Genomic DNA, 25,712 nt, shown 5'->3' on the forward strand with positions numbered 1-25,712 from the left:
ACTGAGTTAAGACTAAAAGTTCTCTGCCCTCCGTAAGCTTACAGCCTAGTAGGGAGACAACACACATTCTGACTTTAAAACTCAGTGATAAGTAAAAAGTACCCTGAACTGAGTCTGAAAGACCTGGATTCAGATCCGAATTCATATCTGCACTCCAAAATCCAGAAAGCTCTGAAAACTAGCAGTTTTGTTTTTCATAACTCATTTGGAGGCAAAACCTAATCTGGAGTGAAGTTTTTATATGGTCACTGTTCAACCCACTTAGTGTGAATATTCCTACTTTTTGCTTCAGGAACAATGTGTCTGATGGGAATGCTGCCCATCCCCCAGGGAGAGGTGCAGATAACACACGGGCCTGAACTCTGGAGGCCATCCAGCCCCAGGAGTTGGAAAAGGAATGTGAATTTATGCTTTGTGATCAGTTGAAGAAAATGTATGAAAAGACTTCATAAACTAGATGGTCTTAAATGGCATAGTCACCCCATCTGTGTAATAGGAGCCCTGAGGGTGGAGCAAGTGATTTTTTTCAGGGCCAAGAAGAGGGTCAAAAGATGCTTTAGGGGAAGTAAAATTTCAGCCAGGTCCTAAAGGGTGAGTTCAGTTTCTCACTTTGCAGAGAAGCTGTGGAAAAGGAATTCTGGGCTGAGGGAAGAGCGTGTAGAAAATGTGCAGGAGAAAATGTCTTTAAGTAGCTTGAGTACGTGGATTCTGTCAGCTTACAGAAAAACTCTGATTATCTGTCAACCTGCGAGAGAGAAGCGGTACAGATAATATAAAGGGGCAGCTAGTCCACAATCCATTTGCTCTGGGCAGGATTTTTCTCTGGAGTGCAGACTTACACGTGTGTTCACAGAAAAACAGTGCCGTCTGGGCTGATGCCTCCCTGCTTATCCTGGTGGGGAGGCTGTGGAGCCCTCCCCCTGCCCCCCAGCTCCCCAAGCAGGCCCGGCAAGGGTCAAGGCTGCCCACCACTCCAGGCTTCTCTTGCAGCCCTCTGCGTGGTGTGGGGTCAGCCCTTCACCAGCCGGCTTAACTAGAGTCAGACTGCCAGGTTCAAACCATATCAGCCATTTACGACTTTTGGTGGCCTGAAACAAGTTATTTATTGCGCCTTTGTTCCTCGGCTGTAAAATCAGAATAATATGAAAGCTCACACAGAAAGCGCTCAGCTGCGTGCCTGACGGGTACATACTCAAACAGTAGTTATTATTATTACGAGGACTCTCCCTCCTCCAGCTATGTATAAATACATATGTTCCTTAATACTTAACCTAAAAGGGGGAAAAAAAAACCCCTTTCTGTATTCTCTCTGCCCTGGTCATCAGCTCCTTCCTAGTTAACCATTTTCTGTAGAGAGTGTTTTTATTTTGATTTTTTGCAGCTGTTTCTCAATCATGGTAAAGCATGGCCTCCCTTACTTTGGTCATAATCCAGTACAGGGATTCCCAGGTTGGGTACCCAAGGGCCCTCATAGGCAGTCAGAGGGATTCCCATGCTAATTTCAGGTACTGGTTTAGAGCAAGGTAAGTAAGAGAGCCAACTCTGAAAGTGGATAAGCCCCACCCTGACCAATTCTCTTACACTGCATAAGTTTCATCATCTGCAGGAGCTTTCATTTCCTGCTTGATAGAATGGGAAGAGTCATACTTTCATCACAGGGGTGTTACATGTTAGATTATGTGTTTAAAGCCCTTAGCACAGGACCTGGTGTATAATAAACACCTCACAAATGCCTACCACAATTATTAACTACTAGTACAATCCATTTCTTAGAAATCACACTTTTACCCCAAGTGGAGCCTCAGGTATTATTAAAAGATCAGATTTTAGCAAGAAGTGGGTGGAAGTACATCAGCTTAGTGCAGTGACACTGTTGCCTAATGCTAAGAACCTCTGGTTGGCTTTTATATGTGCCTTTGGTAAGTAAAAATAAGGAGAATTATCAACAAGTACATTTGGGCAAAGAAAAGCACTGCAAACATGAAGTCTTAGAGGTATGGAGAGAGACAGAAAAGGAATCTCTGATAATTAAAAGTCATGAGGATCCATTGGTCTAATACACTGATCAGTCCTTTCTGGTTGGAAGGTCTCCTTTTATTTAAAAAAAAAAAAAAAAAGTAGCACATGGGCATTGCCACTGGGCAGGTTTTACCCATTAACGAACATTCCTGTGGATAAAGACGTTAATCCCCTGATGTCTACAGCGCACACACTGTGGGCACTCCGAGTTATCACACAGGCCTGAAATGGGAAGAGCGCTTGGAAGTGCTCAAGTGCAAGTGGGGGTGATGGTGGCATCACCCCCATTTTACAAATGGAGGAACGAAGGCCTAGAGCAGGAAAGAAACCTGCCTGCGGTGATGCAGCCATCCTGTGATGGAGTTTCACACCTGAGGCCCGCAGCTCTCAATCCAGCATCCTTTTTTTTTTTTTTTTAATTTATTTCATTTATTCTTTTTTTGGGGGGGGGGGCTGCGTTGGGTCTTCATTGCTGCACACGGGCTTTCTCTAGTTGCTGTGAGCAGGGGCTACTCTTCGTTGTGGTGCGCGGGCTTCTCATTGCAGTGGCTTCTCGTTGCGGAGCACGGGCTCTAGGCGCACGGGCTTCAGTAGTTGTGGCGCACAGGCTGTAGAGCACAGGCTCAGTAATTGCGGCGCACGGGCTTAGTTGCTCCGCGGCATGTGGGATCTTCCCAGACTAGGACTCGAACCCGTGTCCCCTGCGTTGGCAGGCGGATTCTTAAGCACTGCGCCACCAGGGAAGCCCCAGCATCCTTTCTGACAGACCAGATCCTCATCCAGAAGGGACATCCGTCCAGGGGGTGAACCACAGTCACCCAGGGAGTTCTTTCCCAACTCCATGGGCCATCTCTATTTCCCTCACCACTTGGGGTGCCCCTTATCTGGAGATTCTGATTCAGTAGGTCAGCCCTGGGGCCTGAGAATCCATAATATTGGTATACCAGGTGATTCTCAGCATCGCTAACCACTACTAACCCATGCCCGCAGGAGATTTAGCTATTTTCTGCGCTAGAGTGGGTGGTGGAGTGGAAAGGTCGCTAGGGACTTTCCACTTGCAGTTAATGAGCATTACCCCGTGTCCTGTACTAATTCCTTATAGCTCCCTGTCTCTTAACAACCCTAATTCCTGGGCACACAATGGCAGCTCAGAAATTTTGCTGCCTGACCTACTTTGGGGAGATGATTAGAGCAAAAGACTCCCTGGCTAGCCTGGCTGACATGAACATCTCTCTCTGGCTTTGTGCTTAGACTGAAGAACCTGGAGCTGGCTGCTGTGGGCAGATCAGACGTCCATGTGAAGATGCTGGCGGCCCCTGTCAATCCATCTGACATTAATATGATCCAAGGTAACCTTGGTTTCTGTGGCTTATGTTAATTGGCTTTTTTGCTTAGCCACCACCTCGTTTTCATTCCTCCCCAGGTGTGGGTGTGAAATTCCTGTGATTAGCAGCAGCCGTTTTCCAGATGAGCCATCTACAGACTGTGTGAGCCCTCTCTGGCCTCCCCTCCCTGCAATGTGAGGCTTTTTGAGTTAGGAAGATTGCAGCGGGGAGCAAACCAACCCTTGTGAAGTGTGCGATATGCTGGGCTCATTTCCTACATTATCTTATCTAATCTTCATAATAACCATGAAGCTGAGGAGTATTATCCCCCTTTACAGATGAAGAAGTTCGGGCTCAGAGAGGTTGGTTAGTTACACAGCTGGTCAGAGGCAGAGGCCAGAACAGGCTGAGGTCTGTCTGACTCCAAAGTCCATGCTCTTTCACTGCCCAAGCTTCACTGGATGATGCTCTGTGCTCTTCTCCCTTAGGAAATTACGGCCTCCTTCCCAAGCTGCCTGCTGTTGGAGGGAATGAAGGTGTTGGACAGGTCGTAGCAGTGGGCAGCAGTGTGACCGGGGTGAAACCAGGAGACTGGGTGATTCCAGCGAATGCTGGTTTGGGTGAGTTTCTCCAGGTGTCTGCAGCTTTTTGTTGTTTCAGATCCTATTTCACCCACGTGGTACACGTTTGTTTATTGTCTCTGTAAGTAAGCAGCACAGGGTTTATTATTACGTCCATATACCCACCTCCAGTGGGGATGGAAGCTGGACCAGGAGAGCGGCAGTTCTGTTTCTTTTGCTCAGGAGGTGATACACCTGCTCTCATCACTGTGGGTGCATGTTGATCGGAGCTATGAGTCTCTGAATCCCTACATCCCTAGGGAATGTAGGGTGCAGTGGGGAATCAAATAAGACAGCCCCTTCCCTCCAGGAGGTTAAAATCTAATTGGAGAAATCTCCAAACCAACAACCTCCATAAAGGGAGTGCTGCAGGTTCACAGGAAGCAGAGGGCAATTCTGGTGACTCTGTGTGAGACAGACACAGTCTTAAGGAAGGATCAGGGCTTCATGGAGGAGGCTTCATTGGAAGGGACCTTTGATGGATGAATTTTGGTAGGTAGAGATGCGCCCCAAATTGTGGCATTTAGAGGAAACAAAATGAGCAAAGACACAAGGGTGAGTTTGGGAAATGGGGGAGAACCCAGTGTAGCCACAGCAGAGGATGAGCACGTGAGAGAGGACTGCAAAAGTGAAGGGGAGGTTACAGAGCAGGTGGGGCCGCCTGGGGAAGGCCCTGCGAAAGCCATGCTGAGAGTTAGGGTTTTCTGTGGCATGTGGTAAAGAGTCTTTGGTGAGATTTGTGTTTTCATACTTGCTCGTTTTTGAGGCACAAACATTATACAAATGGATCCTGACAGGAGCCACAAGAGGGAAGCAGGGCTGACATCCACCCCATTGGACATATGAGGAACTGAAACCTAAGAAGAAGCCCTTGTCCAAATGCAAACAGCTAACTAAAAGGAGAGCCCCTTGGACTCTTGTCTCCTCCATTTTTCCCGCTACACTCCAGTGGGAGGACCCTTTGGGTTATAACTTGCAGAGAGTCAACTCAAACTTGTTTTACCAGAAAAGAAGTTAATTGCTTTGTGGAACTGGGAAGTGCAAGAGATGGAAGGCTTCAGGCACAGCTGGATCCAGAAACACCAATGCTATGAGACCTCTTTCTCTTATTCTCATTAGCTCTCCAATGGGATCTCCCCACGCAGTGATATAGGAATAGCAACAAATATTGACCACTCCCTTTGTACCAGGCACTGTTGTAAGCACTTTACCTATATTTACTCAGCCATTCCCACAACATGATGTAGATACTGTTATCATTCCCATTATGCAGATGAGACTACAGTAAATGTAAAGGATTAAGTAATTTGCCCAAGGTCACCCAGCCAGTAAGTGGTGGAGGTAAGATTCAGACCCACTCTGATATATACCTTTCATAGATGGCCACCAGCAGCCTGAGGTTTACATCACCCTGAGAGCAAACAAAGAAGCATGTCCTCCGCAATGTGTCCAATACAACCATATCCATCCCCCAGAAGGGCTCTGACCAGCCCTGTCTGGATCCTTGCCCATCCATGAACCTATCACTAGGGAGTGGGCTTAGGCCACTCCAATTGCCCTGGTTGAGTCTCTTGCCAACCTCTGCAGTATAGAGAGTGAGGCCTTGTGGTCGACAGCCCCAGAGGTCAGGAAGGAGCAGTTCTAAAGAGAAAAATGTACCAGGCAAGAGAAAACAGTACCAGGAGTCTACTAGAAGTTCTTTCCTTCTCTGAGATCAGGAAAGTGCCAAGAATGGCCCCACCCTCTCCGAAAGTCCCCTGGCAGTGAAAGAGCATAGCCAGGTGAGCAAATTGAGATCTGTAAGGATTCGCTGGAGACTGACTGGTGCTTCGGGCCAGCCCCCGTGCAGAGTGAAGGGCACACAGCGTGGGTCAGACACAGTCTCTGCCCTCAAAGTGCTCTTGGCTGGGAGTGGGAAAAGAGCACGTAGTACAGTGCAGTGTCATGAGTGGTGTAATCACAGGATGAACACAAAGGCAAGAGTTCCCTATCTTGGGAAGCATTAGGAAAGGCTTCTCAGAGAAGTGATGCTTGAACTGGGTCTGGAAGACAGTAGAAGTACAGCCAGGGGAGGAAGGGCTTCCCAGGCAGGGAATGCGGCACGGGCAAAGGTGTGGTGATGGGAGAAGGCAGGGCACCATCAGCACTGCAGGTAGCTGAATATGGCTGGGTCATGGGTGGGTAGGGAGAAGTGAGGTGAGGCTGGAGGGGTCGGCTGGGGCCTGGTCGTGGAGGGCTCGCATCCACAGTCATTGGAGACCTGATGAAGAGTGAACACGAGGAATGATGTGATCAGATTTGTGCAGTGCAGAGAATGCTCTGGAAGGGCAGAGGGTGGAGGCAGGATGCCAGTGAGGAGGTAGCTGAGCAATCCACGCTTCAGACGATGAGGGCCTGAGCAAGCTGTGCTGTAGGACTGGAGAGACGGGGTGGGCCTAGAAGCTTGGCGAGATTGGAGAGAATGAAGGACACGTGCCAGGTGTGTGCGTAATTGCACGTGGGGGGGGGGGTGGTAGCCAGAGCAGGGATTTCTCCCCGGAGGAAAGGTGATTCTTTTAAACCAGGTGCCAGTCGGAGAGGATGGGGATGAGGATTTTATCATTGTCAGGATGCTAATTAACTCAGTTTATTCAGTAAACATTTTGTGAGCATCTGCGGGTGCCGGGCTCTAACATACAGCAGTGAACAGACGTGGTCTTTCTTCTGGTGAAGACTGCCGTTTACTAGAGTAGCAGTCAGTGAAGAGATAAGTCCTCAACTGGCCAGATCTTGGGCATTTTTCATGCACTGAGCTACTCAGCTGTTGCTGCGCCTGTAGCCAGCTTTTTCCCACATGCAACCAATCCCAAGGGAAACAGAGCCAGCTAATGTGTGAACTGGCTTTCTCATTGGAAACACTCAAAGCCCCCTGAGGCAGCATGGGGCATAGCAAGCACTGGCCTGGGAATGAGATACAGGCTCTCTTTCCACCACCACCACCCCACCACCACATGACCTTGTTTAAATCACAACTACTTTGAGCCTCAGTTTCCTCATCTCTAAAATGGAGCTAATAGTCGTTGCCTTGTCTGTCTCAACTGAGGGAATACATACAATGACCTTTGCAAACACTGAATTTGTGGCAAACTTTTTTCTTAAAGGGCGAATTAGTAAATATTTTAGGCTTTGCAGGCCATTCCACTTCTACTCAACCTTGCCAATGTAAATAGCCATAAATAATACATAAAAAGTGGGCTATGTTCCAATGAAGCTTTATTTACAAAAACAGGTGGTGAGCCACGTTTGGCCCATGGGCCATAGGTTAGGGACCCCTGCGTTAGATGACAGAGATGGTTAAGGGTCAGGTGCGCGTGAGTGCAGAATGGGAGTCCTCAGAACTCGGGCCTGGGAATTCGGATCAGAAAAGGAGACCAAGGGATGCTGCACACCTACTGTGTACCAGGCACAGTGACAGTCTGTACAATGTCATCACTTAATCTTCATGCTATCGTGGGAGTGTTATTCTCCGCATTTTATAGATTAGAAAAACTGCAACTCAAAAAGGGTGAAGTGATCATTCAAAGTCAACGCAACTAGTGAGTGGCAGAGTCAGGGCTTTTAAGCAGTTCTCTCCAACTCCAAAGTCTAAGGGTTTTTCTACTTTAAAGCCCTGGAGGCTGACGTGGGTGCTGCCCCCATCCCATCCCACCCAGGTTCTCTTAAGAAGAGGATTAGAGACTGCCAAGCCGCAGAAATCCGTGTCAAGGGTTGGATTTCCATTGTCCTGCCACTAAGGGGAAGTAGAAAACACCTTTGATTTCACGCACAGAAAGCCATTCACTAAGCGTCTGGCACAGAGTAGAGTACAGTAAACGTTGACTAAGATGAATGAGGGTGATAGTTATGAAGATGACGCTGAAGATCTGAAAACCAGGCTGCACGAAGCCCAGAGACAGACAAGGCGCCTCCTGGACTCCAAAGCAGTCCTTCAGTTTTTCAACCTCTTATTTTCTCAGCAAGAAATCTACTCTGGGATTGACGCAGCCTTCAATAAAGAGTGCTCCTGCCTCCTATTGCCAATTCCTGGCCCCTAAAGCCCACCTTGGTTCTCCCCTCGTGCAACACAATTAGCAGTCTAGGCTGGCCCCTGCTCCCCACACTGGACCACGTAGAGCCAGGGCACTGTCAGAACCCCAGCCACTGGGTCATGAGTCACACTTGAGAGCTTTGGAAGGGTAGGCCAAGGGCCCCTTAGACATCACAGCCACCAGACACCAAGCCAACAAGGCTCCAGGTCGTGTCCCTGAGGTGACTTAGCAAGTGCGCGGCGAGCCAGGGCTTGAATCTGCATCTGTCTGACTCTGCTTTATACAGGATCCCACCTGCACAGGTGAGGACCTGTCACCCAATGCTCATCAAATCCTGTTGATTCTATCTTCAAAACATAACTCGAATCCATCTACTTTTCCTCATCCCCACTGCCAAAGCCTAGGCAACCATCACCTCGCATCTGGGCCCCCTGATCGGCCACCCTGTTCCCGCTCTGCCCACCCCTCCGCTCCCCTGCCACAGTCTTTCCCACGCAGCAACAAAGTGATCTTAAAGCATAAATCCAATCACCTCAGACTTCTCTAAATTTAGACGCTTCCTAGAAGCTTCCTGGGACTTCCCTGCCAGTCCAGTGGTTAAGACTCTGCACTTCTGGCCTTCCCTGGTGGTGCAGTGGTTGAGAGTCCGCCTGCCGATGCAGGGGATGCGAGTCTGTGCCCCGGTCCGTGAGGATCCCACATGCCGCAGAGCGGCTGGGCCCCGTGGGCCATGGCCGCTGAGCCTGCGCGTCCGGAACCTGTGCTCCACAACAGAAGGGGCCACAACAGTGAGAGGCCCGTGTACCGCAGGAAAAAAAAAAAAAAAAAAAAAGATTGCGCTTCCACTGCAGGGAGCACAGGTTCGATCCCTGGTTGGGGAATTAAGATCTCACATGCTGTGCAGTGTGGCCAAAAAATAAATAAATAAATAAAAAAGAAAAAGAAAATTAAAGCTTCTTATTCACTAAAATAAAATCCGTTCTTTATGCCATGACCCTGAGCCCTTATGTTTTTCAGACTGCAGGCTGTGACCCATTAGCGAAATCAATCCAGTGGGTTGCAAACAGAATTTTTCTTTTGTTAAAGTTGGTCAGAATAGAATAGAAAATAACAGTACATCACATAGAGTAGGGTAACTATTGTTCCCTGAAACTTCGGCTTCTGTTATGAATCTGCGTGCGTGTACATGTATTTACGTATGTACACGTACTGAGTTAGACTGTAACACACGGTTACTGTGAGTCAAGATCATGAAAGCCTGTATGACGTCCGTCCAGCCTGTGCCACGTCAGCCATGTCTCCAGCCACTCTTCCCACCATTCTCTCCCCTCCCTGCTCCATTCCTATGTCTGTCCTGCCTCAGAGTCTCTGCACGTGCTTCTTCCTCCACTGGAATGTTCTTTGTGGATTCTGAGAGGCCGCATCTCTATCCTTCAACTCTTAGCCTGTCACCTCTCCAGAGAAGCTGGCCCTGACTCCCATCTAAAGTAATTCTTTCCTCTCTCCCTCCCTCCCTCCCTCCCCCTCTCTCTCTCTCCCTCTCTCTCTCCCTCCCTCTCCCTTTCTCTCTCTCTCTTTCTCTCTGTATAACTTAGAATTCTTGTACTTGCTCGTTCGTGTCTCACCTGTTCTGCTCCACTGGAATGAGCACACCGTGAACGTAAGGACTGTGTCGTTGTTGGAGGGGCCTGGCTCACAGCCGGTGCCGGATGGGTATCTGCAGGCGGAAGGGGGCAGCCCGGGGAGCTGGGCGACAGGGCAAGTCACAGCCTCAGTTCCTGCCCTGTTGAGTGAGAACTTTAAATTGGACATTTTATTATTCTTTTGTCTAGAACTGGAATGTGGGCTGGGGGTTAGTGAGCATTTTTTTTCCAGTTTACAGGATTGTTTCACTTCCCATGTCTCATTTGCTCTGTGCAACAGTTCTTGGGGGAGGCCAGTCAAGGCTCTTCTTGCCAGTGTCATCTGCATATTAGAATAACCAAATCTCAGTGACAGTGCTGTGCTCAGACTAGCAGACCAGCAAAGCCAGGTCCCACACCTTGGCCTTTGACTTTGGCTTTCATGCTTTTTTCCATAATACCACCCGAGTCACCCTGCCTTAGGGGAGAATGAGGGCCGAGTGGGAAAATGGGGCTTTCTCAACTTCTCTTGCCCCGGTAATGATTGTTGCTGTCTCACCCTCAGAGTCCAGTAGTTTGAGATCCTCGGCCACCTGCTGTGTGACACTAGCTAAATCTACTGGTAACTGATGTGGGAATAACACAGTCTCCCTAACGTAATTATCATGAGGACTCAGACATTCAGAAAGGCTTTGGGATTTTCCTTTTTCTCCAAGTATTAACTGAAGTCCGCTGTCCTCGATGCCTGTCCACTGAGGAGGGGGAGTGGAGTTGGGCATGGAGGGGTCCTTCCTTACTCCCCTGGCCTCCCCCCACTTAGGAACCTGGCGGACCGAGGCTGTGTTCAGCGAGGAAGCGCTCATCTCGGTTCCCAGTGACATCCCTCTTCAGAGCGCCGCCACCCTGGGCGTCAATCCCTGTACGGCCTACCGGATGCTGATGGACTTTGAGCGGCTGAGGCCAGGTAGGAACCGTAGTGGGTGGGCAGGCCGGGCACTCCTGACTGGGGTGTGACCCATGTCCCGACCCTGAGGCCTGGGAACTTACCTGCGAGGAAGACGGCCCCAACCTGGGTGTTGTTGTTGCTTTACATGGAAAGATGTTAGCTTGGATCCTGGAAAACATGCTGAAACCTCATGAGGAGTACACCCTAGAAAACCGCTGAAGGGTCACATTCCCTAGAGCTTGGGATGGAATTCTGTCATTCAGCAAAATCGTATGGAGCTGTGCTGAGCTCTGGGGCTACAAAGCCAGACAACATAGACACAGTCCCTGTGTTTTCAATAAAATGCTGAACTTAGTGTTAGTCTTTCCACTCGGCACTGCCAGAGCACTTTCCAGTCCACATACGTGCCTTTCCATGCATTGCCCCGTCAAATGCACTGGACGTCAGTACGGTGCAATGAGGTCCACAGCACGGGTCTGAACTCCAGCTTCGCCTCACTAACTGGGAACTGACCTTTCAAATCATCAGACTTTTCATCCGTAAAATGGAGAGTAAGGGGTTCTGAGGGCTCACTGAAACATGCTGTGTGACACTTAGCACAGGGCCTGGCATACAGCACAGTAAAGGTGCACTGCTGTTATCATTCTCCCTTTTTATAAATGAGGAAACTGAGGTCCAGAGAGGTAAATTATTTGCATGAGATCACTCAGCAAGGAAATGACAAAGCCAGGTGTTTTATTCCAGGTTCCCCTGAAAGCAGAGCCTAAGAAAAGAAGTGGGGGCCGACAGTTCGCTGGGGAGGTGACCCCAGGAAGCAGGAGCGAGGGACTAGGGACAGGGACAGGGAAGGAGGAAGAGCCAGCGAAAGCTGGTTCCTGCCGTGGGCAACCGGGGCCCAGTCCTGCTGGGGACCCTCCACAGACCCTCACAGAACTCTCCTCAGAATTAACCTCCAAGTGACAGGAGGCTGGGCCAGTTACCCACCAGCTCCCGTCCCCCGTGGTTGGAGGGTTACCCCATACACCACACATGTCCGGGAGCTGGCAGGGGCCCTAGAGATCACCCAGTCCAGCTCTGTCATGCCGACGAGGAAACTGAGGTGAAGAGATGCCGGAGTGTGACCACCTTCGGTGGCAGCTCTGCGTAGGTCTGGCTGAAAACCAGCCCCAGCTTCCTGCAGAGACAGATGCCGGCTCTCCCAGCTGTGGCAGAGCAGCCCGAGGTCTCTTTAAGTGCAGAAAGCCAGCAGGTGTGATCAGGGACCTTTGCTCAAGTCCCAGTGCAGCAGATGTTTTGGTCGCCTGCATCCTCTCCCCTCAGACCCCCTCTGATTTGGGCTGCAGCTGTGGTTCTCACATCAGGCTATTCTGACACCACCCACCTCAAGTGTCCATGGTGTATCTCTCCACTTTCCTGCCCCAGGGCTGGTGTGAAACGTGTGATTTTGACTCAGATAAGAATTACACTTTAAACTGTCATCCAGTACATAGACGTATATGAATATATACGTAATGAAAACCAAAGTTTCATGGAATAATATTTACCCTCACTATGTGTGATGCACTCCACTATTTTTTTATTCTATTTTCCTTGATTTTAACTTTAAAAAAAAAAACTTGCAACCCACTAGGTTGGTTTCATAACCCACTGATGGGTGACGATCTGTAGGCTGACCCTAGCTAAGGAGGGTGGGCCTTCCAGAAAGTCCTCTGTCTCTAGCACGAGATCCCTACTGCCTCTCTAAACCCAGATAGCATTTCAGGGGAACAGAGCCCCTTCCCGGACACAACAGCACTGGGCTCTAATGAGGAGTACCTCAGTGGGTGCTTCTAGGACTCCTGTTTTACGGGGGAGAAACTGAGGTTCAAAGAGGTCAGGACTCATCCCACCCCATTCACTTACCGTTACAGTCAGTGGAGAAGCTGGGACTCACACCCCAGTATGTCTTGTTCCAGAGCCCGTGCTTTTCCCAGCATGGCCCATGGCCTCCCCTGTTGGCTAAGTCCAAAGTTAGGCCTCAGCTTTGACCACAGACTATCTGGAGGTCCCTGTTTCAGGGGCTGCCAGTTTCTCCAGTGCAGCTCTAATCCCATTTTGAGGCAGTGCATCTTCCCCTCAAGAAGCCGCAGCCTGTTGATAGAAATGGACTGAGATAACAACCAAGTATAAGTCAGGGCTGACTGTGACCATTAACAGAGACAGGCGCAGAGTGCTGTGGGAGTGCACGGGGGAAGAATCTGGGAAGGCTTCATGTAGGAAGCCACACTCGAGCTGTCCTTCGAAGGATATATAGGATTTGAAAATGAAGGGAGATGGAAAGAGGAAAACATTGCAAGCCAAAGAAATAACCTAAGCAGAGACTTGAGGACATAAAAATTGGGAGGATGGTGAAGGATGCAAAATCATTTACACAGCAGGGTCTAAGTTGCATCCAGTGTGAACTCTTGAGTTGCTGAATCCTGGCAGGCTTCATGGGTGTTGTAGAGGTTTGGGAGGCACGGGAGAAGAGTGAGCAACAGTCCAAGGACTGAGAAGGCTCAGCAGCCAGGTCCTGGGTCCTTTCAGAGTCTGAGGACTCCACCTCTGGCCCTATAATAGGATCCTAGGCTGGAAGCCCTTGACCTATTACAGGTCTCAACTTGAGTCTCTTCCTGGCTCCACAGGGGATTCCGTCATCCAGAATGCATCCAACAGTGGAGTGGGGCAAGCAGTCATCCAGATCGCCGCAGCGCTGGGCCTGAGGACCATCAACGTGGTCCGAGACAGGTGCGTGGGAAGGCCTGATCCCAGCACACCACTTGGGCCTTTCCGCCTGGCACCCGCGGGTGTCCATGTTTCCACCAGGTGGCGCCCTTGCTTAAGCGGTCTTCCTTTCCTGCGGGCGGGAGCTGGCTTATAGCTGAGTCAGCCACCAGCCTAGAAGTCCAGTGGCTTTTGGCTATAGGATGAATGAATCTGAAATGTAAAGGGAGGGCAGGAAGGAGAAGGCCCTTAGTGAACAGGTAAGAGTTTCTGAGACTCTTGACTTGTGATGAACCTCATGTTTTTAAAACCACAGTTCACATTTGGGAATGTTTTAAAGCTGTGTTATTCTTTCTGTGAACCGACTAACCCAGAGACCTTGTTTCCCTTGCATTTGTGTGATACTTTGAAGTGCACTAAATACAGATGTAAAGGAGATGGGGCAGGTTTGTCTTCAGAGAGAGGAATCCACTTGCTCAGGAAGACACAGCAAACCAATGACAAACTTAGTTTCCCAATTTGTTCTCTCTCCATCATATCATCCAACTTCCTTAAACCTCACCATCCACGCACGTGGTCACGTCTGTTCAGGGAAGCCCAGCCCTGGCGGGAGAACTGATACTCGCTTCAGTTCCCCATCCCCTCAGTTGTGCTAACAAAAAAATTGTTCTGTTTGCCTTGGTAAAGAGGCTCAGAGCCACTCCTGGACCGGAGTGTGTTTGCACAACACTCTGAAAAGCCCCTTGAAAAGAGGGGGAAAGGAAGCAGAGTTTGTTGTTTCAGTGGAAGAAATCAGGAAGTGAAATGACTCCTCCCTGAGCCCAGATGGTTTCTAGCGTCCTTGAGCTGACAGGAGCAGCAGAAACCACCCAGTGCTCTCTCACGCCGGTGAGGAAACTGAGGCCAAGAGATGCTGGCCTGTGATGAGACTGGTGGCAGGCCCAGCTGAGCTTCCCACAAAGAGAAACTCGGGCTCTCACAGCTGTGGCAGAGGGGTCCTGGGAGCCTTCCGTGGAGAAAGTGAGCAGATATGACCGAGGACCCTGGATTGTGTTTGGTTTCCAGACCTGACATCCAGAAGCTGACCGACAGACTGAAGAGTCTGGGGGCCCATCATGTTGTCACAGAAGAGGAACTAAGAAAGCATGAGATGAAAAACTTCTTTAAGGTACCAGTGATGAGGGACGTTGCACCTCCATTCCAGGCCCAAGTCCCTGAAGAAAGAAATTCACTTGAATTAGAAAAGCTGGCACTGGCCCCATGTCTCCAGAATCCTCCCTTTGTCTCTTTTCGTGGAAGGATAAAGCCCATTCCCTCAGCCAGGGGAAGGCATGCATTAAGTGCCCAGGGCTGTGAGGGGGCAGGAGAGACAGACAAAGTTTAGGGAACCCTGTATGATGGGTAGTTTTGAACGTTAGTGGTGGACTACATCAGCCCACACAGCCGAAGTGAATCTCAGAGCTGGGAGAGAGCTGAGGAAACTGAGGCACAGGAGGGAAGAGAAAGAAAAGGAGTCACATTTCCAAAGCATCTGCCGTATATTTTATCTGATAATCCCCACAAAAGCTCTACAAAGTAGGTGCTATCTATTTTATAGGTGAGAAAACGAAGACTTGGAAAAAAAGAAAGGACTTTACTGAGACCGCACAGTCATAAGTGGTGGAGTTGGGCTGGTCCCAGGCCTCTCTGAACTCAAAGCCCCTTAACCCTGCCCAGCACACCTAGTAAGTGACCGAACTACATCTCAGCCTCTTATCACTGAACCCTGGAGGGACTGGACACACACTTACTTGAGAACATTTCTGAAGCAGTAGGTCAGCACATCTAATATAAACTGAGTTGTAAGTGCTAAGAAGAGGGGGAAATGAAGTCCGTCAAAACAGAACATAGGTGCCCTTTGTCTGTTCTTTCCCAGAGGAGGTGAGTTTTGAACAAAATCCTAAAACAGATAACAGGTTTAAGCTGGTAAAGAAAAGGCCCTTCCCAGACGGAATTGGAAGACATGACTGTCCCACTTTCTTTGCTCCTTCCCGACACAGCCCTTGGGCCAGGGAAGTGCTGTTTAGCAAGCTTCAAACCCCACCACAGAGGAGTAGCTCGCTCACTGCAGGTCCCTTCTTTTCCAGGATGTGCCCCAGCCTCAGCTTGCTCTCAACTGTGTTGGCGGGAAAAGCTCCAAGGAGCTGCTGCGGCACTTGGCGTAAGTCCCTCGGCCCCGTGGGTCCAGTGCACAAAGGTGCCCTCCCGGGATTTAGCCAGGAGGACCGCCGAGTGACCAAGTCCCAGTGGCCAGCGCAGGCCAAGGCCAGGTCAGCACGACCCTGAGTAGAAAGATGGGACCCACGTCATGTCCTGGTTACCTGGGCCCTCCCTTTCTCAGCCTCCTCCTTTACAGATGACCACCCGGCTCTGTCCTCCTAGGGACCCCAGAAGTAGACTCCTGGGCGCTCTGTGATAGGGGAACGGGTAAGGATTCATAACCTAGGGGCATCTGAAAAAGTCACTTAGTCCTAGCTTATTAGCTTTTAAATTTTTTATTAGTTTTTAAAAGTAGATTCTAATTTTAAAGGTAACATCATGCTGTTACAAAACATCTTGAAAGCATGTAAAAGTACAAAGGAAAAATTAAGCATAAAGCTTACCTATCATCCCACCACAGAGGGGGATGACACGTTGACAGTGTTGACAGTGCATGTCCTTTCCTTCTTTTTTCCTTCAATATAAACTTCTCGAATTGAAGGGCGCCTGACAGGACACTTCCCAACTAGAACACCAACATTTGTTAACTCATATTTGCTAGCACTCAGCAGCCACAGGGTACCTAGATGGCTGAGACACTGAGGGAACCCTCTAGAACTCAGGCTGGATGGGATTTTGGGTCATGTGATCAGAGAGCTGTAGTCACAATCACAGAGTGTTTACCACGCACCAGACTGTGCAGAGTGCATGACGTACCCCTTCCGCAATCGCCTAGGTGAGGGGTACTGCTCCCATCCCCTTCCAGACGAGGCCCAGAGCGGGTAGTCAGCTTGCCCGAGTTGCTGTGGCTCCGAGTATACCTCTTCAGCCCTGCTCTGGGCAGCCTCCGAGGCCAGCTGCCATCCCCGCGTGGCTCGTGCTTACTAGCTGTGGACCTATGAAAAGTTAAACAATATGTGAAAAATGATCCGGGTCTCAGTCTCCTCATCAGTAAAATGAGGGGATATAAACCCTTTCTGCCTCAGAAGGTGAGTCCAAGGGGCTCTGAGGTCTGTACACGGCACTCTACGAATGAGAGGTGGGCCCCAGTTTTCTCGTTTGTGAAATAGAAGTCATAAAAGTCCTCCCTTGGGGTTACTGTGAGGATTTCACTGGCCAGCACATGTGAAGTGCTCAGACCTGTGCCTGGCACGTAGTAAACACCCAGTATACGGTAGCCATTCTGATTAGATCAAGTGTGATGCGGGTCCACAGAGGGAGGGCTCGCCCCCCGCCCCCGACCATGCAGGAGCTACGTTCCAGAGCAGGTGGCAGTTGAAGGGAACTTAAGACCAGACTGGCCCCCGGCCTCAGGCACAGAGGCCGGGGGCCAGTCTGCCTCTCTCAGCAGCTTCTTCCATCCTGGAGTTCACAGAGCCTCCCTTGTGTTGTCCCAAAATGTATCTCGGGTCTTCCTTGATCAGCAAACTCCTAAAAGAGCCAGGGGAGTGGGGAGGGGAGCACAGGTTAAGTCAGGCGTGTGAAGTCCCAGCTTACGTTTTAAAAATTATATGAGCCCCTCTCCTGTTTGACCGCTGGGGCGGGTGTGGGTGTCAGACAGCAGGTCCTGACAATCGCCATTGTCCTCTGCACTGTCCACACCATTCCTTAGCTGCGTTGTCTCACTGAAGCGTGTACAGGAGAGGCAGCGCGGCCCGCTGTGGACATGTTGCCCAGCGTCATACACCGACAGTGGAGTAGAGCCTGGCCCGATCTGCTTCCAGCTCCACTCACGACTCGGGTTGTGAGCTTTGCTCAGCGGAGTATTCTTGCCTGCAGCTCTTCCGCAAAGCCTGACTGGGAGCTCAACTCTGGGCCCCCAACCCTGGCTAGACATCGAGGTCGTCTGCCGGGGGTGTTTGCTTGCTTGTTTGTTTTCTGTCGTTTTTCATATAGAGCTTTGCTTCCCAATTCATTAGGTCTGGGTCGGGCCTAGGAACCTGTATTTTGAACCCTTCCCAGGGATTCTGAGAACGAGGTTTAGGAACCAGGGTTGGAATAGATGCATTGTAACTGGTTCAAGAAGGGCTCTGTCTCTCCTTGCGACCACTCTCTTCTCTCTGGACCCTTCAGGCCTGGAGGAACCATGGTGACCTATGGGGGGATGGCCAAGCAGCCTGTCATCGCCTCTGTGGTAAGCTGGTGGGGCGGGGCGGGGGAGTGCCCGGAGACCGGGGCCTGGACACCACCGTTGTCTAAACTCAGGCAGTGCCCCCCGCCCCTGGGGGACTCCATACCTTAAGCAGTGCCTGAAGTTCTTGCCCTCAGAGCCCCAGTATGTCCTTCCTGTGCCCACAGAGCCTGCTCATTTTTAAGGATCTCAAACTTCGGGGCTTTTGGTTATCCCAGTGGAAGAAGGACCACAGTCCAGGTAAGTGGACGATGGCCCCATTTACCAAGGGTCACATGAGAGGGCAGTGCCTACTGCAGAAGTGACCAGCCACTCTGAGCCCTGGAGAGGTGATTGGACCCCCAGGCCCACAACAGGATAAAGGAAAACAGTCTCTAAATACAGCTACAGTCAGCAAATAGTTATTGGACTAAAATGGACTAATCCTTGGGGCACCATATTGAACAAGGCACCCCCTACCACCCTCCTGAGGAGCTGGCAGCGGGGAATACAGCCAAGGAAAGAGAACAGACTCTGGAACCGGCCTGCCCAGGTCCAAATCCTGCTTCCTCCATTACTGGCTATGGGTTCTGCCGAGCGAGCTGTGGGACATTGGGCAAGTTACTTAACCTCTGCCTCAGTTTAAATGTCATAATTGTTTAAACTACTGTCAGCTCTGTTTGACACAGGAGGAAACAGAGGCTCAGAGTAGTTAAGTAGCTTGCCCCAAGCCATCCCCACCTAGGGGGTGTGCAGCCAGGAGGTGAACAGCCAGTCTCTCTGACTCCAGAACCTGAGCCAGCACACTATTCTTCCTCTCCTGGAGGACTGGCTCCCCGGATTGTGACCACCACCAACCCCAAGCTGAGCTGAGGAATGGCGTGGAGTTATCCCAGTGACGGGGAGGGAAGTGGTCGTCTGAAGGGGGTGTTCCAAGCAGAGAAAATAGCATGTGTAAAAGCCCATCGTAGAGAGTGGGAAGCCGGACAGATAGGTTGTGGCCAGATTACGAAAGGCCTTATAATCCTCTTTAAGGAGTTCAGACTCGATCTTAAAGGGAAATGGGAAGCACTGAAGTGTTTTAAGCAGGGGATAAGATTCGATTTGAATGTTGAATGAATTGACGTCTGTGAAAAAGTACTTCTCAGCCAAGGCCTTCACTTCTCATCTTCCTTTACCACATTGGGTCCTTAGTGGGAGGCAAGCCCGGGAGGGGACGTTGGTGGCTTCTGCTGGTGCGGTTCTGAGGGAGCCTGGGCTCTCAGGGAAGGCTCTTTTCCCTGGGCAGAGCTCCTCTGCTGCACATGTGTCGGCGTGCCAGGCACCTCCCGCCCCTTCCCCGCGCCTCTTCTGGCTTCTGCCCTTCCACCGTTCAGGACTCCCCGTTACACCCAGGCAGGTTCTGCGGGCCTGAGCCGTCACAGCCACTGCTCTGCCAGCCCATCAGCTCCTGGGGCCGCTCCCCGTGCTTCTGTCCCCACCCTGGCCCTCGCTGTCCTCGGCACAGGCGGGCACCAGGCCGCCTCCACAGCGGCCGCCGTGTCCCTGGCCGAGCCCAGGGCTCTCGAGGCTTCCCTGGGGCCCAGCACCAGCTCCTGCCAGCAGGGGAAGCCCGCGTGTCCCCTCACCGAGCCCTGCGGTTGCTCCCCCGTCTGACACCCCCCAACCTCCCACAGACCAGTTCAAGGAGCTGATCCTCACGCTGTGCGATCTCATCCACCGAGGCCAGCTCGCGGCCCCTGCCTGCTCCGAGGTCCCACTGCAGGACTACCAGCGTGCCCTAGAAGCGTCCGTGCAGCCCTTCGTGTCTTCCAAGCAGATCCTCACCATGTGATGCGATAATCCCAGAGGAGCCGGAGCCGAGTGGGAGGGGAGACGGATCAGCAGGACTGGTTTCGGGCCCCCCAGGTGGGGCCCTCCACCTTCCGCTGGCCGCTCCTCTCCCCACTGTCACTTCTGAGTCGGAGAACTGGAAGGCCAGCCAAGGCTTTCCCTGGGGCCAGCCTCCGGGTATCTCATAAAGTCCGAACTTCCTAAAAAAACAAACAAACGAAAACCAATAGAAGTCACCCCTAATAGGAAGGACCATCCCTTGCCAGCTCCCAGCACTAGAAGCCCCCCTTGCCCACCCTCCAACCTGTCCTCCAGCCATCACTTCCTGACCGCCCTGAAAGCAAAGCCTTGGCGGGGCTGGCAGGTACAAAAGCCAGTAAAACAGATCTCTGCCCTCAAGCCCTCCAAGCCCACAGAGGAGAATCTTCTAAAAAGGAGGGCTTGACTCATTCTCAGGCGGCCTTTGGCTCAATCTGGGACAGGGGAAGGATCAGCTCCACAGAGGAATGAATGCCAGGCTGAGAAACCAAGGAAATGGGGTCTCAGGTGCCTGGACCATCCTCATGGAACTTCCATTCTAACTGGGGAGACAGGTGTTACACCAGTGGTTCTCAACCTGAGCTCATTTTACTCCCAGGGGACACCGTGGTTACCATAATTGAGGGGGTGCTACTAGTGCCTAGTGAGTAGAGGTCAGTGCTGCTGCTACAGCATCCTACGGCGCACAGCACAGCCTCCCTCAGCGAGGGCTTATCCAGCCCAAATGTCCACAGTGCCACTTGAGAAACCCCGCATCAAACCCCTGGCCCCACAACAGTTACCATAGTGATGAGTGTGCAAAAGAAGACACGCGTGAGGTGCTGTGAGCGCCTAACCAAAGTCCTATCCTAGGCCTCCCTGAGGTGAAGCTTGAACGTGGGCCCTGAAAAATGAGTAGCTTTATTCAGACAAACAGAAGAGTTTGACACTATGTGAGTTTTTGGTGTTTGCTTCACGATCCACTCACTCAAAGCAAAGAACTAGAGGCTTTGGGGTGTCTCCCTCATCACCTGGCCCTCTGTCCCTGAGCTCTAGAGCCTCACTGCGGGGGGACTTACTGAGAGCCTAGCATGTGCCTGAGGCCAGGGCTGCCTGGGAGTGACGTGGAGCTGGCCCGCAAGCAGCTAAGCCTAGTGCACAGGCTACTCGTGAGGCCGCGGATACGGAGGTGTTCGGAGGGCCGTGGGGACACAGCAGCTCTGCCTGAGGGTTTAAGGAAGGCTCCCCATAGGAAGTATGGTCACAGCCAGTCTTAAGGCCCAGCAGGAGAAGGTGTACCAAGCAAAGCCAACAGCACTCGTGAGAGTCTGGCAGCCCTGTAGAGCCTAGCAGTCGGGGAACTGCCCACAGGCAAGTACAGCTGCTGCCTAGGACGTGGGGGGAGTATGGAGACTGAGATGGGAGCAGTGGGCAGCAGTCAGAGCAGGAAGGCTCTGGACTTGCCCCCAAGACGTGGGGGAGGCACTGAGGGATTTTAGGCAGTGGAGTGATGTGGAAAACTGGCTCTGAAGGCTAGTTGCACGCCAGCACATACGTGGGCCCCGGCATCATCCTCTTGTCTTCGGGAGCATCTTGTGTGTCCTCTGGAGAAAAGGACTCGGCTTCATCCTGGGGCTGGGAAAGGTCTACAGGTGCCCTCTGGGTAAGATTTGCCACCTTGTACACCTGGGCTCAGAATCAGCCGCAGCTCACCCAAGTCCCTCCCGTTCTGTATCCTCACGGTTAGTGGAATGGATGATTTGTGCAGTTGGTCAATGTGGGAAAGTGCAAAAAGTCTGAGAGGGAGCGGGAGGCTGCCCAAAGCCTACAGGAGTGAAAGTTAGGATTAGGTTCTGCAGGGGGACTCCACAAGGTTGGGCTTAGGGGATGTGATGAGCCTGCAGCCATGGAGAAGGATCAGGCCCCTGGTAGAGACTCAAGAGTGGGCAGACAGGTGGGAGGAAGGTTCACAACACCACATCACAGTTAGAGACCTCGGGGGTGTGCAGAGTGTCCCGGGAATAGTACCTCTGGGGGACTGGAGCTTTTTTTTTTTTTTTTTTTTTTTTTTTGGCTGCTCCATTTGGCATGAGGGGTCTTAGTTCCCTGACCAGGGATCGAAATCATGGCCCCTGCATTGGGGGCGTGGAGTCTTAACTACTGGACCACCAGGGAAGTCCCTGAAGCTGGAGCTGACGTTGGGCTTTAAAGGATGATAATATTTTCTCAGGCCGGGGAGGGAGACAAGCATTACAGACTAAGGGACCAGGCTAAGTTATAGAGGCAGAACATTTATGTCAGAATCTTCTCGTTTTCCCCAAATACCATTCTATTGCTAAGAATTAAAACTGATGACTCTTAGGTGGGCACATGGTGGGCTGGAATAAACACTGTTTCCCTGCCTCCCTTGCAGCTGACAAGATCTGGCCCATGTGATGTAAGCAGAGGTGCTAGGTGTCCGTTTCTTAGGAACCTCTAAAATATAGCTGGCATCCATCCTGTACCCTTTCCTTCCCCTTTCACCTTCCTCATGGCTGAGATACAAACATGGAATTTGCACAGCCATCTTGACCGTGTTGAGAATGGGACAGCAACATGATCAAAGGAGCCTGGGTCCCTGAGACCCAGAAACGCTGACTGCCCACCTGAGGACTTGAGAAAGAAGCTTCTGTGCTATTTAAGCCCCTAGTGTTATTTAAGCCCCTAGTGTTTGGGCTTTCTCTGAACCTAGTCATAAATGATACATATTCTATGATTTAATTTATATTGAAATCCTGTCAATCCATCTGAAGCTGAAAATTTCACAAAATCAGTCTGAATTGTGGCAGTGTGTGATTCCTAGCTAAGGAATTTGGACTTCACCCTACTGGCAGTAGGGAACAAAAGATTTCTGAGCCAGAAGATCAGAACTGTGGTTCAGAAAAATCCCTCTGGAAGCAATTTGGGGGGACAGTTTGGAGAAGGGAGGCGCTATAGAAAGAGATAATCAGAAATTCCCAGATAAGTAAAGTGTCCTTAAATTTTGAAGACCAACATAGGGTTTACCAACATTTAATAAGGCCAGCAGAGGAAAGGAGCCCGAGTCAAAACAATGTCAAAGGGAATCTGACTTAAGATGAATCATCGCTTCCCTACTTAACAAGTATAGGAGATTGTTTTTAATTTTCAGGCTGGATAATCTCTCTGTGGAGTTGGGACAGCTCTTCAGGCCCACAAAGTAAACAATATACTTTTTAAATAGCTGAAGGAGGAACTCTGGCTCCAGGAGACCAAAGGAGGACAAACAGGCATGACCTCCTAAACCAAAGCTTGGGTGCACCTGAAGCCCTGAGGCTTCAAGACTGGCTCTCCCTGTTGTCTTCTGGAATCATCCACCCTTCAACTGCCTACAGCCACTGTCATAATATCGATGACTGTCTGGTGTCTTGGGACACCAATTAACCCTGCTTTCCTCAGGGAAAAAAAACGATGCCCGGAAGAAAGAGGTTCTTGCATTAACCTGTGTGTGCCAGGCATCTCTGCCCTGGTACCTGGAAGCTGTCAGCAGCTCCCACCAGCCCCATGCTTATTGGCAGGTACCATGCCCTGGGTAGGACGCTGGGCCCAGCTTGGGCAGCTGGAGGAAATGGTGGAAGAAGAGAAACTCAGTCCTGGCACAGCATCTGCCTGCATCTGAAGGCAGGAAGAGCCTGGGAAGACAGAGGGCCCACCTGCAGGTGAGTTAGCACCCCTCTGAGAGGGAAGAAAGCCTGCCCTATGTCCCTGACCCTTTACAGTATACGGGCACTTCCACACGTTCCTGCATTTGATTTTTACAACTTCCCTGTGTCATTGAAGTTTTAATATCCCACTTTTCAGAAGAGGAAGATGCTGAGAGAGGAAGTGAGCTGCTCAAGGTCATATACCAGGAAGCAAGCTGGCACCAGAAGCCAGGTCCCCTGACCCTGTCTGGTCAGCATGCCAGTCAGCCCCAGTCCCTCTGGCCCCACAGTTGGCCTTTGAGCTCCCTCTTTTCTCAGGACTCCTTGATTTTGTTCAGTAGTAATTGACACGTCACCCAGAATTTCCCTGAGTCTATGTCTCACGGGGAAGCATGAAAAAAAGGAGAAGCAGGAGTCCACTGAAGTAATCCAGGTGAGAACTCATTCACTTATTAATTCGGTAAATAGTTTGAACACCTGATATGTGAAAAGCACTGTCAGAAGTGCCAGGGATACAGCAGGAGCCAAAAATCGTGGCCCATGATACCAGGAAGCTTACGTTCTAGTGGAGGAGAAAGACAGTGAACAAGTGAATAAGTGAGGTAATTACAGAGTGTAGCAAGTGCTGCGAAAGCAAAAAGTGATATCATAGAGATGGGGGGTACTTGAGAGAAGGTGGGCAAGGAAAGTCAGTCCTGAATAAGAAGTCAGCCATGTTCCAGGCAGGGGGAGCAGCATGTTAAAGCCCTGATGTGTGGACAATATGACGAGGCCTGAACTGGCTTAGTTAAGTGGGAGTTAAGTGAATGGATTCGTGACTATTTAGAAGGAAGAATCAACAAGACAGAGTGAATGAGGTGCGTGAAGGTGGAACTTTGGCACCTTTCTGGAAGGAGGTGCCACTCGCTGAGTTAGTAAGCTCCAGAAGAGGAGCAGGTTTTGGAGACAAGTATTTCGGTGGGTAGGGTTCTTTCCCATCTGTACAATAGGTTGAGCAGATTATTTAACAACCAAGTTTAGCACTGGTTCTTCATAATACAGGCACTATGACCCTCACACTTTACAAAATACCAAATGGATCAGGACTGCAGCATAAAAATCAGTTCTAAAAGTAACAATAAACCATGGGAGGTTTTGTTTGGCTACGTCCAGTTTTATTTGCAGCACGAGGGATCTTTTTTTAGTTGCAGCATGCGGGATTTTCCTTGCATCGTGGATTTATTTATCTATCTATCTGCACCACATCTTAGCTGCGGCATGCGGAATCTTTAGTTGTGGCATGCAAACTCTTAGTTGCGGCATGCATGTGGGATCTAGTTCCCTGACCAGGGATCGAACCTGGGTCCCCTGCATTAGGAGCGCAGAGTCTTAGCCACTGGACCACCGGGAAGTCCCCAGGGGAGGGTTTTTTAAAAAAAAATTTTTTTAAACCTCAGAGTGAGGAAGACCTTTTAAACTACAACACATAATCCAGAATCAAAGAAAAATAAAGGATAAATTCGATCCCATAAACATACAATGTTTTTGCATGGCAGAAAAGCACTCTAGGCAAAGTCAAAAGTCAACAAACTGGGAAAAAAATATTTGCAACTCATTTGACAAAGAGCTAATTTTCCTAATACATAGATAGCTCCTATGAATAAGAAAAATGGGCAAAAAATATAAACAAAGGAAAATATGTCTTAAACATACGAGGCTCACTCCACTCAACATAACTGCAAATTAAATTATCCCAAGATACCATTTTTCAGCTATCAGATTGACAACGATCATAAAGTTTCATAACGTGTTGATGAGGAGATGGAAAAACAGGTGCTTGTGGAAAATTGAGCAATATCTATCAGAACTGTTTGCCCACACCCTTTGACCCAACTATTCTACTTCTAGGAATAGATACTACATATACGTATACATACAAAGTTAACTCACTGAAGCTGTTGTAACAAAAGGTTTCAATCTATCTCAACGTCCTTTCCTAGGGCACTGATTAAAGAAATTGCTGTGTATAAAATGGCATATTATGAGCCATAAAATAGTCCTGAGGAAGCTCCTTTTGTACTCTAATGGAATGATTTTCAAATTATACTGAGTGCAGAACTGTATGTATAGTACACCACCATTTGCTTTACAAGTGTAAAACCTCTGAAAGGACATTTAAGAAACAGATTATATTGTCTGCCTCTAGGCCGCCAGAGGACAGAGATGGGAAGACGTTTCACTGTATATCATTTAAGCCAGTTAATGAATTATCCGTTCAACATATAATTTTTAAAGTAAAAACAGCAAAGAAACAAAACTCCTTTGTGGTTCCAGGTAAACTGGGTTAGTGAGAAGGGAACCGATATTTATTGAGCTCCTACCATGTTCCACATACTGTTCCAAACCCTTCCACATATACTTTTTTTTTACATATACTTTTAGTTACCCTGGTAGTCCATTGAGATGGGATAAATTATTCTAATTTTACAAGT

General features: G+C 50.0%; 1 protein-coding gene, 1 long non-coding RNA gene and 1 other non-coding gene across 4 annotated transcripts in view; 1 reads left to right on the forward strand and 2 right to left on the reverse strand.

Moving 5' to 3' along the window:
- Positions 1-20,492, forward strand: part of MECR (mitochondrial trans-2-enoyl-CoA reductase) — a 30,579-nt gene extending 10,087 nt beyond the window's left edge. For both annotated transcript variants that reach the window (XM_059036521.2, XM_059036530.2), the window contains exons 2-10: positions 3,271-3,368; positions 3,833-3,964; positions 10,474-10,617; positions 13,263-13,365; positions 14,407-14,509; positions 15,468-15,541; positions 17,653-17,713; positions 17,878-17,950; positions 19,366-20,492. In XM_059036521.2, coding sequence (XP_058892504.1) covers positions 3,271-3,368; positions 3,833-3,964; positions 10,474-10,617; positions 13,263-13,365; positions 14,407-14,509; positions 15,468-15,541; positions 17,653-17,713; positions 17,878-17,950; positions 19,366-19,523 — 946 coding nt within the window. In that variant the 3' untranslated portion in view covers positions 19,524-20,492. The remainder of the gene's footprint in view (positions 1-3,270; positions 3,369-3,832; positions 3,965-10,473; positions 10,618-13,262; positions 13,366-14,406; positions 14,510-15,467; positions 15,542-17,652; positions 17,714-17,877; positions 17,951-19,365) is intronic.
- LOC136792579 (uncharacterized) lies at positions 11,314-17,010 on the reverse strand. The gene is made up of 4 exons (XR_010836545.1): positions 16,297-17,010; positions 15,984-16,105; positions 15,132-15,280; positions 11,314-14,555 (listed from the first exon to the last, which is right to left on the reverse strand). It is a non-coding gene; the product is annotated as an uncharacterized lncRNA (long non-coding RNA).
- Positions 20,493-24,558: 4,066 nt separating the features above from the next.
- Positions 24,559-24,631, reverse strand: TRNAR-CCU (transfer RNA arginine (anticodon CCU)). Its single transcript has one exon. It is a non-coding gene; the product is annotated as a tRNA-Arg (tRNA).
- Positions 24,632-25,712: the final 1,081 nt, after the last annotated feature.

The sequence above is a fragment of the Kogia breviceps genome, chromosome 1 (genome assembly GCF_026419965.1).
Source record: "Kogia breviceps isolate mKogBre1 chromosome 1, mKogBre1 haplotype 1, whole genome shotgun sequence".
In the NCBI taxonomy this organism is placed as follows: domain Eukaryota; kingdom Metazoa; phylum Chordata; class Mammalia; order Artiodactyla; family Physeteridae; genus Kogia; species Kogia breviceps.